Source organism: Falco peregrinus, chromosome 9 (assembly GCF_023634155.1).
Source record: "Falco peregrinus isolate bFalPer1 chromosome 9, bFalPer1.pri, whole genome shotgun sequence".
Taxonomy (NCBI): Eukaryota; Metazoa; Chordata; class Aves; order Falconiformes; family Falconidae; genus Falco; species Falco peregrinus.
In genome coordinates, this window is record NC_073729.1 from 13172282 (window position 1) to 13186548 (window position 14267).

The window sequence follows — 14267 nt, forward strand, 5'->3', positions numbered from 1 at the left end:
AATCCTTGGCTTAGGATCCAGTCTGAGCTGCAGTTTCACTTGCAGGAAACAAGCTTTTTCTGAGGTCTTTTAAGGTATTGTTTCCTGAAACCACAGAAGATAAGCTGAAGGCAGAGTACTGCAATTCTGTTACGAAAACATAAAAATGTTACATTTTTAGTATGAAAGGACTGCTAAAAAAAAAAAGTTAAGATTGTTAGGGTTAATGAATACAATAAACCTTTCCAAATCCAAGTCATAAAGAAAACAGATAATCTTTTACATGTGCCAAGATACAATTTTATTGCTTCTCAGATAACACTGCATTTAGGCATTTATTTAACTTCAGGGTACTGGAAAACCAAAACCCGTTCGCTTAGGTTTTATGACATTTGTCCTACTGTATTGTTAGTGGAAGAGGTAGGGACTTTCAGAGACGTTGCTGGCAATGTCATAAGAAGTGCACACCCAAGCTTAATAATTGTGGAGGCAAGAACATGTAATCTTGGCCAGACTCTGGTATCTAGATTTAATTATCTGCAATTGAAAGATGTAAAATATTACACCACAGCTCTTCTATGACCTTATAAAAATGACACTGTTTATGGAGGTCACAGTTCTCCGTTGTCTCATGATGATTTTCACAGATTTGTTAAATTGCTGAAGTATATCACAACCTGGGAGTCTCAAAGCTCCTCTCTGGATGGTTGTGCGTCAATCGCAGCGTGTGATGCTGTACATCAAACCTTCAAGGAACCTCCAAGTGAACACCCTTGCAGAGCCCTCATCTCCCAGCATTAGTGTCAAGAACAAATTCTAGCCACAGCAATAGCAACTATGTGTATTGCATTTATTTTTCGTTGTTTTTAATGAGGTGAAGAGAAAACAGTTGGTGCCGTATGTCCAACTGCTCTTTGTAGATGACCACCCAGTGCTACAGGAGCTGCCAATGACCCAGTGCTTTGGGAACTACTGGCTTTAAAGGTTTGGTTCGTACTTTCACATCATTTCTCTGTGCTAGCCCATGTTAGTGTTATTGCACCTTCATAGTATCAAAAAGAAGTATTGGTTTTATTGTGCTTATTTTAAAACCAGTACATTTTAAAACAACCAGACTTATCTAAGCTGGGTATATAAAAATATACATGTAACAGCTCACATTATACAGTAAAAAAGAAAGCACCTGTGTGGAAAGCTTACTCCTTTCTTTGGAAGGAAAGCTGTCCTCATGTAGTTGCTTCAGTAACATGTATTTATATGTATATACATACAAACCCAGAACTTTAGCCACATAAATCTGTCCTCTTATGTGGTACAGAAGACAGAAGGCCCAGAGGGGTGATATGTCTCATTCTTTCTCCATCACAGAACTGCTGCCATTCACACTGCGTGAACAAGAGTATGGCTTGAGTAAAGTGCGAAAAGCGCGAGATAAATTATGCTCCATATGGCATAATTCCTCCCAGGAAACAGCATAACCAACAGCCCACAAACAATTGTACGTTATTCTGTTGTCGAAGGAGCAGCTGTCACTATGAACTCTACAACCCTTGCTGAGGAATGTCGGCACAGGGTGTTGGGCCACATGTGCTGTCTCTGCAGTGTGATGGGGGTTAGAGAGAAGGGCCAGTTGTACATGTTGCACTTGCAAAGCTATGAACCAGAGGGCTGCTGGATACCTTCTGCAGCACCTCTGATCCAAACTAGGAGAGAAAAACAGTGTGGGGAAAAAGGTTGTGAATCTTGTGTCAAACCTTTTCTCTGGATAGGAGGGTCAAAGTATAACTCTAAATTATTATATGCTATTAAAAAAGATGACTAAATAACTTAAGTCTGTTGAAACATTAGGCTTCTTTCTAATCCTAGCTGCATTTCACTATAGTAAAAGTGGGTATCTGATGAAAATGTTTCACTATTAAAGATCCTTGCAATTATGTTTTTAGAAGTGCCTTTTCCAGGTCAGGCTCTAATCTATTAAGAGAGGTTACCTTCCTATTTTTCCCAAAATAAAACTGTAGTAATTAGATATCATACTTAACCATGTGAAAAGAGTAAAAAGCTATTCCTATGCAGTTTCTGAGGTAATAAGCTGGCATGTTAAAAATATGTTAATGTAAGTCATTCGGTTGTGAGTGTGTCCCTTGCCCATCTTCCCCCAAAAGAGGGGATGGACACAGTGATTTCGGTAAAGTGGAGATAAGGTCTGTGGCATACTGGTTGCTCTGCTGTATCATAGTTCATCATGGTTTCTTGTGAGGTCCTCCCCATAGTTAGTAGCTTGACTTCCAACAAACATATTCCAGTTGTCTAGAACCTCCTCTTTCGTTAGTTTTTGATCCTGGTGGGAGGAAAATAAAATGTCTATAAGAACATTTTCAAAGCTAAGTAAAAGATATACCAGCACAGACTCACAAGAGCCCTGGGAAATAAGACTTCTTCAAAGCGGCAGACTGCAGACTCGGGAATCACTGTAGCTGTCACAGTGAGTGCAATTTGGACCCCAGTGAAAGACAGAAGTTCTACTGGCTTCAGCTGGGTCAAACTGTTAATTGAAAGTTCTTTGTAATTAACTTACTGCCAAACAGTACACAGGTTATCTGGTATGCAGTTTTGCCCTGTGGTTTGGCTTTGCCTTCCTGATGGTAAAAATGTAAATCCTCTGGTGTATTTTGTGGAAGACGGTTGCTTATGTTAGCAATTTACATGCTCTCTGTGCATTTCAGATTCCAACTTTGCTCACATTCCACTTCTGAAGATCATCATCTAGGTTCTACTGAACCATTAATCTCCCATGTTACAGGAAGCAGATGTATTGAGCCAGTCTTTGAGTCAAAGATGTGTATTTGGGGGGGTGGGTGGGGGGTGTGTGCTACATCATATGTAATGTTTCTTCTGTTTTTATCTTGCAAAATAAATTAGCATGCAAAAGCTATAACAACTCTTAAAAGGAAAGAAAGTATTTCTACTGTGTTAAAACTTCCAGGTTTCTAAGGGGACTTCTAGAGCTGTATTTTAAACTATATTTTAATACTTCTACTTTGTGAGTCTAACCCCATCAACTGAAATTGGCATTGATACATTACCACTGTCAATTCTAGCCTCTATAAATCCATTTGAAGTGTACTAATAAGAAAAGTTATTAGGAATAAATTATTATTATTAGGAATAAAATATTGCAAACATTTAAAAAAACCACACGACCTGATATAACTTTTTTAAAAGTATACTGGAGTATTAAGTACCTTGTCTACATCCGATTCATAGACTAAGTGCCTGGCTTCAGCTAGTGCGTGATCATAGTCTTGGGGGAGAATCCAGTGCTGAATCTCCTCTTTGTCCATCTTTCCATCCTTGTTGAGGTCACGAAAATCTGAAAACTGTTCACGCTCTGTAATCACCCAGTCAGGCTCTGGTCCACCCTCTTCATTTGCAAACATATCAGCTGAAGAGGAAATAAAGGTCTTACTCAAGTCATATTTAATTTACAAATTACGCATAAACTAAAGACATTTGCACAGTGTTCCTCAGAGGAAGACTAAACTTCTCACTTGCACAGCTTTTTTTTGTACAGAAAAGGAAATGTGGTGTGTAAATAGAGTAGCTGCATGTATCTTCTCTCAGGCCTATTTCTTCACTGCTGGTGATTGTGTCCATTCTTACACTACCCTTGTACTGTAACTGTGCACTGCTGGTGAGGTAATGCGAGAGGTGAACATGTCCAAAGGCCATCATCCACTGAATTTCAGAATGAATAAAATTCTTTGAAGGGCTTTTAGTTAAATAGCAATCACTAGCTTTAGTGCTAGGCTCAGTCACATGGGGAGAAAGGAACTCAGCAATTTTATCTTGTCCCTGCCAGCAAATGTCTTTGTGGATAAGATCAGACTCCAGCCAACAGAGTGGTTAAGGGAAAAAAGGCACAGGGGAAATTTAGGAAAACAAAAATTGCTAAATGGAACTTGAATGCTTTTGTCCTGGTTGTAGAGAGGTCCATGTAAAAGAAATTTGTCTTAGTAGAGGAGTTCTTTTTTCTAATCATGCAGTGCTGCAGCATACTCCAGTAGAAGGTACTCTACAAAGACAGACCTGGAGCAGTCACGAACCAGTGGTGTGTTCCTGTGAGAAACCACAGGCAGTACACTTGTTATAGACTGGTACCTTGGGATGGAGTACCATTTGTGACATAGGATGCAGAGATTATGTACATGAGCTGCTCTGCATGTCAGTCCTGTGCTATATTTAAGAAGCATCAACAGCAAAATGCCACTGTGGCAGCGGCTATCTGTATAAACAGAGTTGGGAGAATAGCAGTGATTATTAAAAGCAAGTGATTTGTAACTGTTCTTTACAACACAGGCCTTCCAAATGATAAGCAGTGTGTCCACTTCATTCTTCTGGTCACTGTGGCAAATCAATTATTTCCTGCTCATCAGGGCTGCTTATTCCTCAAGCCTTCCACTTTTCTATTTATAATTAAAGCCTGCTTTGTGATACTGCTCCTATGCCTTTTGGGTTTGGTTTCCAAGGATGTGCTATGGAAAAGTACACCTCGGGGCCAGAGGCTGGCTGGTATCTATAGGAAGTATAAATGCTTGTCTCAAATCTAGGAATAACCTCCCCTGACCCTGCAGTGTGAGCATGTACACTAGGCTGAAGTTCTCTATTAGTAGAATGTCCACAATGTCCCTAAAACACTGTTACCTGCTCGTGCACAGTAAGAATTTGGTTTTCCCTGCTTAACATGACTAGGGATATTTTGCTTTGCTGCTTGTGTAAAACCTAAACCAAATTTTGTAAAAGACAAAATAGGAGGAAGGAAGGAGGGAGGGAGGGATCGCTCTATAAACTTCAGTAGATTTCCCATCAAACATCTGATCTAGAGATTGAAATTTTTGGACTACTTTTTGTTGTTCCATATAAATGACCAAAGAACAGATTTGGTTTTCTCTTTGTTTTTTAACCCCAGATTCATCACCAAAAAAAAAAACCAAACATCCGAAGAAGGGAAGTAAGAATCTTTTAAGCACAGTTTTCTTCAACTCATGAAGAAAACTTCAGACAACACATTCACTTTCTTTTTTCATTTTCTAAAGTGCAAATTATATTGTTTATTTGAAGCAACTGACATGTCCTGTCAATTTGATTTTTATCATCCTCGCCAATGTGGGGTGATCGTGACTAGAACATTCTATGTTCCTATCTATAGAAGACAAGAAAAACCAGCATTCACATGGTAACAAATGTTGACAATTACCTTATAATTATATGTAGGTAATGTCACTGAATGAACTGAAATTACTGTGGAAATTATGCTGCTCTGTTATTTCAGTCATAAATGAATAGCATTCACATTTTGAGGCTAAATATAATTTACAAGGAATAGAACCCCCCTGCCATTAATTAACGTGTGTATATTGTTCCTGATTATATGTGAAGTGATCTTTATAGCACCACTAGAAACAGAAAGATTCCTCTCAGTTTGCACTAATTGCTTTCTTGGTTCTACTTTCCTGATTTAAAACCCATCAAAGTGAGTGCAGTGGGAGAAGGTAGCTTTTGGTATCAGCATAATGATTCAAAAGGTTAAAATGCATTATACCCCACTGATCTCCAGTCCTGCTTCCGTTTTGTCTTCATAGGTCCAAGTGCAAGACAGCAGCCAACTGCCGAGTGTGACTGAGGTTTGTGCAAATTAACTGGGACTGATCTGCTGCTGCTGGTTCTCATTTTGTTCTCTTTCTGCCACTGAAGTAATGCACAGCTAACTTTCACGTACTTCACAACTTCTCTAAGAATCTCAAAACTTGGTGCTGTTTTTACACAGTTCATTTTTAATGCATCTTCTATTTCCAGACAAAACATAATGGCATCGCTCTTAGAAAAGTATGGGGGTTTACTTGGTAATTAAACGAGGACAATAACTAGTAGAAAAAAGGTGAATATTCTTGTTTCAAATATGTGATTCCCAGCGATGTTGCATAGTCAAGTACCATTCAGACTTGGAAAGAGACTTAATACACTTTCTGATCTTCCTGCATTTCTAAACAATGCCTTCAAAAAGCTGTTAATGTGGTCAAGGATACAGACAACATTCCTGTCATGAAAAATATTATTCCAGACCCTCTTAGCCAAATTATATGAGAATAAGATGAGAATTTTATGCTGTAAAGTGTGAGGAATCTTTTGCTGGTGATGTTGGTATCTGCCTAAAACGAAATTAAACTTTCTGCATTGGATGGTTGGTTTAAAATAGTTGACCTGGAGTTCAATCTTTGAGTTGTTAAAACTGCTGCAAATTTGAGAGATGGATAAATGGACTGGAGATTATATAAGAAACAAATCTCAACACTTACCAATGTACTCATCTTGATCCACAAAACCATCCTCATTTTTGTCTATGTCTTCTAAGGTTTCCTGGAAAATAGTTTTGCATCAAAGTAATCAAGAGAGAACTGAGAATTCTGGCTACTCGCATCTTTGATCATCTTGAGGCCTCAACCAGCTCTTGTACACAGCAAAAGTACTCTCAGTGACTCCAGTGTGATCGTTGTTTATACAATGAATATACAAATATCCTTTCATATTGAAAAAATTCCCTGCAAGAATGAACTGGACACCATGCTTAAGTTTTAAGTTAGGGTCAGATACAAGCTTGCATCAAACACTTGGCTGCTGCATGTCAGCATACCCTTCCTTTTATTTTGGTGTAAGTCTGTGCTCCGGGACTGTTTTTGATTCCATTTAGGAGGTGTCTAAGTGCATTTAACAAGTCTTTCTTATACAGAGAGCTCTAAATCAAATGAATTTCATGAAAGGGATCCCTTCCTGTTCTCCACTTAGCTATCGTGTGTGTGTCTTTTTAAAGCTTGCATGGAAAGGTTAGAGATACACTTCAAAGCTCATTCAAAAAAAAGAAGTAAAAATAGTGGCATTGGTTTTGCTCTGCTTACTAAGACAACGACGTTTTTCATATGCTCAAACTCCTCTGGGTGAAGGAAAGCAGTGAATTCTTCTCGAGTGGCAGCTAAGTCTCCATCCAGATCAGCTGTTTTGAATCGTCTTTCATCTCTAGGCAGCATTTTCTTAAAACTGTGCTGATCGGTTGCATCTTGGAATTCTTCTGGATTTTCTGCAAATTGATCAAGATGTTCTCAAAAGTATGTTCCTTTTAAAACATATTACCACAATGAAGCACCCCAATTTTCTGTTAAAAGTCTAGAAATATAACGACTTATTGCCAGAAGAGCTGCTGTGTTAAAATGGAACTTCTCTTTCCTGTCAAGTTTTAAATTCGGGGTAAAGTGCTTGCGTTGATTTTTAAAGATGACTTAGTAGTATAGATAAACATCTGAGTAAGGCTTCTGTTGCAATCCAGGATAATGTATTTTGCAGTATTGTGTATTATCCTTTATAGATTTATTTTTTTTAATCTGCTTTTACAAGCACTGCTTAGGCAGTATTTGGGGTAGATTTCATTCACTGAAGTTTTATTCGTCTTAGGAATCAGTATGATCTACACAACTTTTCAGTTTCAAAAAGCAAGCAGACCAAAGAAAAGTAGTTTCAGAAGGTGGCAGACTGACTGAAACTATCTAACTGCTACGCCTCTGCTACAGGGATCCTAACAATCACTTTCAGTTTAAAACAATGAAGTTTTTTTCAGGGTGTTCATTGGCATAAAATGAATGGTATTTGATATAATTTTTAAAATAGGACCACTAAACTGACTTCAAACATGAAAAATACTCATAACAATTTCACAATTCACATGTTGGGAGACAAAGAGCTGAAAAAGACAACGCCAGGAATCACAGATGGCAATTTTAGGTGTGTGTTAACACAAGACCACAACGTAGTAGCTGTTCTTTGGATCTTGGGGATTACAGAGAGCAAAGGGCTGAGAAGGGCTCCCAGGGATAACTGCTGCAGGGATTGTGTCTCAAGTATTTCCTTCCACAAATGTAATAGTCTCCATTTTAATCTAAGGTAGACTTTGGAATTATTACTGTTACTAGAAACTCGCTCCAGAAACTGCCTCTATGGTAGACTGGAGACGGTAGAATGTCTCCCCGTTTCCAGTAAGCATAAGTGGTCCATTAATACTGATTTTTTGTTCTGTCACCATTGCTCTTTAGCTTAAGTCATCTCCTCCTTTCCTGTCATTAACTTATAAAAAGCAAAGGGGATGTATGTGGGAGCGGGGGGAAGATTCAGGTATACTTTTAATATGTATTTATTTTGCCTGATTTGTTAAGGATTTTCCTTTGCAGTTGATCGCAATCTGAAGCTTGCTATTCTGCAAGAACTCTTAATAACTTTGCTATAGCTTAGACCCAGCCTAAATTTTTAGCACCTAGACTCTTTAAGATTTTAGAGACTGAATTAACAAATACTGGTTAATTATGTAATTATATATTTTTTTAAATTAAAGTAGCATTTTTAATGTTAAAATAATATATTTCTCACTGAAGGAGATATTAATTCATCTTTGGCAGTACATTTAATAATGCTTCTATAAAACCTTCTGTGTGCTGGTACTCATGTGGAAATGGATGCAATAACTAAGAACTGCTTTTGACCTCTGAGGATCTATAAAATTTAAATGTGATTTTCAAGAGTCCTAAACGTGACACCAAACTCCTGTTGACTGTAAGGCATGACATCATGCTTTATAATCTCAACAGTTTTTGAACATATAATCTGAAAACATTATCTTACCTAGATAATAACCGTATGTGGCTTGTTTGTATTCTTCCCAGGCAATTTTATTGTCCTTGTTTAGATCATAGTCTTTCCAAACTTTAGCCACGTTTTCATAGATATAGCGTTTCTGTACCCGTTTGATCCAGTTCTTTAATTCCTCTGTTGTGAGATAGCCATCTTTGTTGTCATCTATTCTATCCACGATCTTCCTGTAAAAAGAAACCAGCATCCTTAAGAATTGACAGAAAAACAAACTGCATGTCAGTCCAATTTTAGCAATCTTTATCTGGCTGTGATTTTCCACAAAAACTGAGTACCCAGAATTTATAAAGCTGTCCTACTGGTCAAGACTTCCTTGCATTTTGTAGACTCTTAAGGAGTATGTCTCTATTCATTATTCAATATTCCTATGAATAATTGAAATAGAACTCGCACGATCAAAACTAGTGAACAAAGTACCCCAAATAATACCTGGATTTCTTATGTTGTATCTACTAATTTAGGGGCACCTGTTCACTGTCGATAGGCAGTGGTCATGCTGGGCTCAAAGTAGGAGACACTAACTTTGCTTCAAGAGAAAACCTGTACTAGAGCTTGCTGGGGGCAACCAGGACAAAAATCTAGGATTTTGTGGACAACTGCAGTTTCTCCTGTGGCTATCCAGCAGACTGACGTTAGGGTGGAGTGAGTTATATGACTATGTAATGTTGGACATGTACACCATGTACAGTCTTCCCTTCCATTCCTGTCCTTCCATGTCTGTCTGTCTTTTCTAATGAAAAGCAATATTGCCTGTGTTGCCAGGAATGCCTGTTGCTTGCTAAAGCAATAGCTATTCTGCAGCAGGTCTTCAGTCATTACTGGCAGTTAGGATATAAGCCACTGTCCTTTGTAAAGCTGCTAGCCTTAAGTCCTGTGGAAATCAGCAGGAGTAAAAGGTACTGGTGTACTCCCAGGGAAACTCCCATCTTTGAAAAGTTCTGCACACAGCTGCAGATAAAACCGACCTGAAAAACTTTTAACAAAAAAAAAAAAAAGAGGCAATGTTCTCCTCTACCATTTAGGTTATCTGCAACCGATCTCAAGGGATGCCTGTAATTGCTAAACACCACCAGTTTGGGTTTGAGCTTGTAAAACTGGCTTCTGTCCCAGCTGTAGTGGTAGACCAGATAAAAACCTTTATCTAAAATAAGAATGTAGCTTTAATCCACAAATTGTACGTACATTTGTCATAGTGTTGTTTTATTCTGTGTACTGGCCTGTGGGAAACTATGTACCCTGCTCTTGGAACTGGGGCAGTTAGCACCATGTCTCTTCTTTGCATCCAGGCTGGCTTTAGGCACATCAGCAGTGTTAACCCTTGTTATCGCTACAAACAGTCTGCAGTTGCGCTGCACCTAGGTCAGTGACCACCCAGTGGCCAACTGGAGATAATCTGAATGACCATTTCCCCTAGGCGGAATCACCATACCTAAGGACCAGTTATATGTTATTTGTAAGAATAGGAGATTCTATATTACATCTAAGATTATATTCTTAGATCTATATCTAAGAATAGTCAGATAAATCCTGACTTGAGATTCAACAGGCAAGCTCCCTAAACCTCCAGGCAGCCAAAGGACACAGGGGAAAGCTCTACACTTTAAAAATTTTTTTTTTCAAGACCTTGGTTCTCTAGAGAAACAGACCCTGGCCAACTGGAACTGTTCAACTAATGAAGCAGTGTCTTTTCCTGAGCCTTAGTTAAGAAAGTGGTTAGTAGAGTCAACTAACAGCAGCAGCTTCTGCTGAATTTCCAGCAGTCTTGTGCGAGTCTGATAGTATCAGACTGGCTTTATAAATGTGCTATTTCTGAGCTACAGGTGGACAAAAGGGGCAGCTCAATTTGCTTTCTGAAGTAGTAAAGTATGAATTAACTGACTGCAAGACCTTTTCTGTTTTGTGCAAGTCTCATGGGGAACTGACTGCCAAGGGTCCTTTTCACTGCATAATGGACTAGTATTTGTCAATAGATTTGCCCCACGATGAATTTAATTGGTTTAGCTGGTATTTATTTTTATTGTTCAATGTATTAGCTATAATAAATGATTCTACTAGTAGCTCTTTGGTATTTTTTAACACAAGTCAGGATTGTTTACCAGAAAATGCTTCATGCCTTTTCCTTTTCACTTGTTTTTATAGGTCCATTGCATCCATGAACACTATTGCACTCTGCTTCCCAGCTGAAGATGAGGACAAAGAAAGTGCTGTCTACAGGCCCCCAAAGGCAGAGGTAAGAAGCTATTGTACAAATGTGGACCTCACTTTTTTATACCAATAATTACCTACAAAATGGTTCAGGATCATTCTAACTTTTGTTAATGGAGCTAATTAATCAGTCTGAATAGCCTCAGTGCCTTCATTTTAAATAGTTAATTCTCAAATACAGCAAATACTTAAGGAGCACATTAAATGCCAGTGCACACACAGGAATTTACATGCACAAGTGTGTGGTACCTGAAAGCTTACTTTCTCCCTTTAACTGAAGTGGGAGCTAGTGTTAGTTTCTCCCCCCCCATAATAAGGAAGCTAGAGAGCACATGCTAAAAGTACATACAACCTGCTAGTGCAGAAATTTAAGCTGCCAGTCTGCAAAGACATCCACCTGGTAATGAAACAAAGTTGGGGCACGGAAATTTACTAAAGTGGCTGAAAGAGGAAGGCTCCCCCTCTGCACCTGACGTGAGTACAATCGTACATTGATAAACTCTGGCCTTGGACTGTATAAAACCCAGAAATATTTATCTTGTGAGGATCTGCAACCATTTTCTATGTTCTCTGAAAATGATAGGCCCGTCACAAATGGCAGGGAGAAGGTTCAGAGGACTGCAGCCCCACTCCCCTCCTCCAGTCCCTTAAAGCAGTCAGATGCTACAGCAGGATCGTGTCATGCTTCTCCAAAGCCAGGTGAGTTGTGGTACTGCACATAGGTGGGCTGCGTGTGATTCTTCCCTGGGAATCCAATTCTAGCACTGGTCATTAGGATTACCAATATGTTGGCACCCTTCCTAAGCAAGGTAAAATGACTTACAAATGCAGCACCATGCACTTTGGTTAGAGCAGCAGACTATATGCTCCTGGTTTTCTCCCAGAAAGCATTTAAAAATAACTTTTCATTAAATCTGTCTTCCTCCGAAAGGCCAGTCACTTGCTGAGAAGTGACACTATTTGTGACCCTCACTGCAGAGGTTGTCCATAATGAAACTGTTTTTTTCAGTATATCTGATTACTAAACCACAATAAAAAGAAGAAAGTGAAATGTTTTAAAAATCCTCTCTCCCCTCTACCTCCCAGTACGCTATCTGAAATTACAAGGTCAGGAAACACTGAAAGTTAAGAAACCTTAACTTTCCCCAGGAAACCACATCTCTGACTTCCGGTGCACAGTGGGCTTTGGTCCTCACTCAGAGGGATGCTTTAGTCACCTCCATGTAAAAGATTACCGACTGTGGCCGTAGCTTAACAGACCTTCGTCACCTCTCCAAGGTGCACACAGTGAGATCACTAAAAGTTAAGCTTCCTTGCTTGCTGAGTTTATAAAAACTGTTCGAAAACAGCTCTACTGTTAAATCATAGCCCCAGCTGAAATATCTATACTAGTGTAAGTATAAGCATAGACCAATTTTATAAAGGCATATCCATTCAAGTGATACACTTTATCAGAATCTAAGTCACAGATCATGTAAACCGAGAACAGGGTTTCTTTCACTCCTTCTTGAAATTATGTGGATGGAATTGGTCGTTTCTGATAACTGCTTTATCTGCTTATTCACTGAGATACATGAAAAATAGTAGTGACAGCTTCCAGAAGGATCAAGAGGTTAGTCAGTGAGATAACGGTGATACTGCGCTGAGAGCTTACGACAGAACTAGACTGGCGTATTGCAAGTACCATTCCCTATAGAAAGGAGGTAAAAGCAAAGGTAAACTTAGAACATGCAGATAATTTTTTTTGTTAGTAACTACATACAACGATCTTTCTTTACCTACTGTTAAAGTTAGTTCTAATTAAGTGACCTGACTTCTCATAGGTGTAAAGGAGGGAGAAGCAGTGAAATAAGACGTGTTGCACGGACTCTTCCTGGTGCAAAGAGTAGCCTGGAAGCAAGAGCAACGCTGTAAGCCGAGATGCCACAAGTGGGAAAGCTGCGTGAAGATGATGTCCAGAGGACTCGCAAACGGAGCTGTAAAGAAGGAATGCTTTAAACTCGGAGCACGCTAATGCGGTCCGGGCAAGTGCCCCAGAGGTGAGGAGCGGCAGCACAGCAGAGCCCCCCGGCAGCGGGTGAGGTCTGTCCAGCACCAGGCACAGCACCACCCGCAGCCGCTCCCTCCCCCCCGCAGGCTCGCTGCTGCAGGCCCGGGCAGCGGGAGGACACGCCAAAGCCAGGAATCACGGCTGGTCGCGCAGCGGGGCGCGAGAGCCGCCGAACCGCGGAGTCCCGGGGTACGGGCGCCCCTGCACCCGCCCCTCGGCGCGGGCAGGCAGCACCCCGCACCGCCCCCCGCTCCTCCCGCCGCCCGGCCCGCGCCCCCGGGCCCTCCCCCTGCCACGTTTCCGCAGGCCGCCGCGCTGCCGCGGCCGGGCCCCCCCGCCCCTTACCCCAGCCTCTCACCCCAGCCTCTCACCCCAGCCTCTCCCGGCTCTCCTCCGGGCTGAGCTGGTCGAAGCTCCGCGCCTCCTCCTTGCCCAGGAAGGCCTCGTGGTCGTACTGGAAGCCCGGGCGGTCGTCGTGCTGTGCCCCGCCGGGCCGCGCCCGCTCCTGCCGCGCCGTGGGCTTGCCCAGGCCGCCGGGCAGCAGCAGCAGCAGCGCCAGCGCCACGCACCCCCCGGCCGCGCCGCCCGCCATGCCCCGCCGCCCCGGCCCCGCCGCCGCGCACCGCGAGTCCGCCCGGGCGGCGCGTGCAGCCCCGCTCCGCTGCCCGGCGCCCGCCGAGCCGCCCCGCTCCTCCCCCGGCCGGCGGGGGGCGGCCGCGATTGGGCAGCGGCCACCGGCAGCGCCGCCCGGCCCGGCCCGGCGCCACGTCTGCACGGCGGTGCGAGCTGCCCGGCCGCCGCGGGGCTCCGAGCGGGGGGGTCCCGCCGGGCGGGTCCGCGGGGGGCGCGGGGTCCCCAGCCCTCGGCGCACCCGCCGCTCGGGTGCTCTGCAGAACCGCCTCGGCGACACGGCGGCTCCCGTCGCCCTCGCTCGGGGGTTTCCTCAGCCGGAGTGCCGGGCGGGGAGCTCCTGCTGCCATCCGCCGTTAGGGACAGGAGTGTGGCGAGTAACACTAAGGCTACAAGTGAAAAAAAAAACCACAAACCCTGTGGCTCTGTCTTGAGCGTAGCAGCAAGCTGATACCATGTAGGAGGAAAAAAAAAAAATAAACACTCTCACAGAGGGTCAGAGGGTATTTATCGGGACAGGTCACTGGCACTGTAAGGGAAGCCAACTCCAGATCCTGAAAATCGCAGGAGAGAGCCCAAATCGTTTAGCAGAGAACAAGGTTTGGTTTATTCCTTCAACTACAATTTATTTTGCTCAGGATTTTAAGAGTATCTACTC

General features: G+C 42.1%; 1 protein-coding gene across 1 annotated transcript; it reads right to left on the minus strand.

Moving 5' to 3' along the window:
* Positions 1 to 256: 256 nt before the first annotated feature.
* On the minus strand, positions 257 to 13616 carry RCN1 (reticulocalbin 1). The gene is made up of 6 exons (XM_055814472.1): positions 13351 to 13616; positions 8698 to 8891; positions 6930 to 7108; positions 6333 to 6393; positions 3222 to 3421; positions 257 to 2317 (listed from the first exon to the last, which is right to left on the minus strand). Exons 1-6 carry the CDS (start codon positions 13569 to 13571, stop codon positions 2210 to 2212), a joined length of 963 nt encoding a protein of 320 aa, XP_055670447.1. The 5' UTR covers positions 13572 to 13616; the 3' UTR covers positions 257 to 2209.
* Between the last annotated feature and the right edge of the window lie 651 nt (positions 13617 to 14267).

What these genes read in the sequence shown, in the direction of transcription:
- RCN1 (XM_055814472.1), bottom strand. Translation starts at nt 13,571, where the DNA reads ATGGCGGGCGGCGCGGCCGGGGGGTGCGTGGCGCTGGCGCTGCTGCTG. An exon ending in GAGAGCCGGGAGAGGCTGGG is followed by an intron (nt 8,892 to 13,350) that starts GTGAGAGGCTGG and finishes TTCTTTTTACAG; the next exon opens with GAAGATCGTGGATAGAATAG. An exon ending in ATGAATCGGATGTAGACAAG is followed by an intron (nt 2,318 to 3,221) that starts GTACTTAATACT and finishes TCCTCCCACCAG; the next exon opens with GATCAAAAACTAACGAAAGA.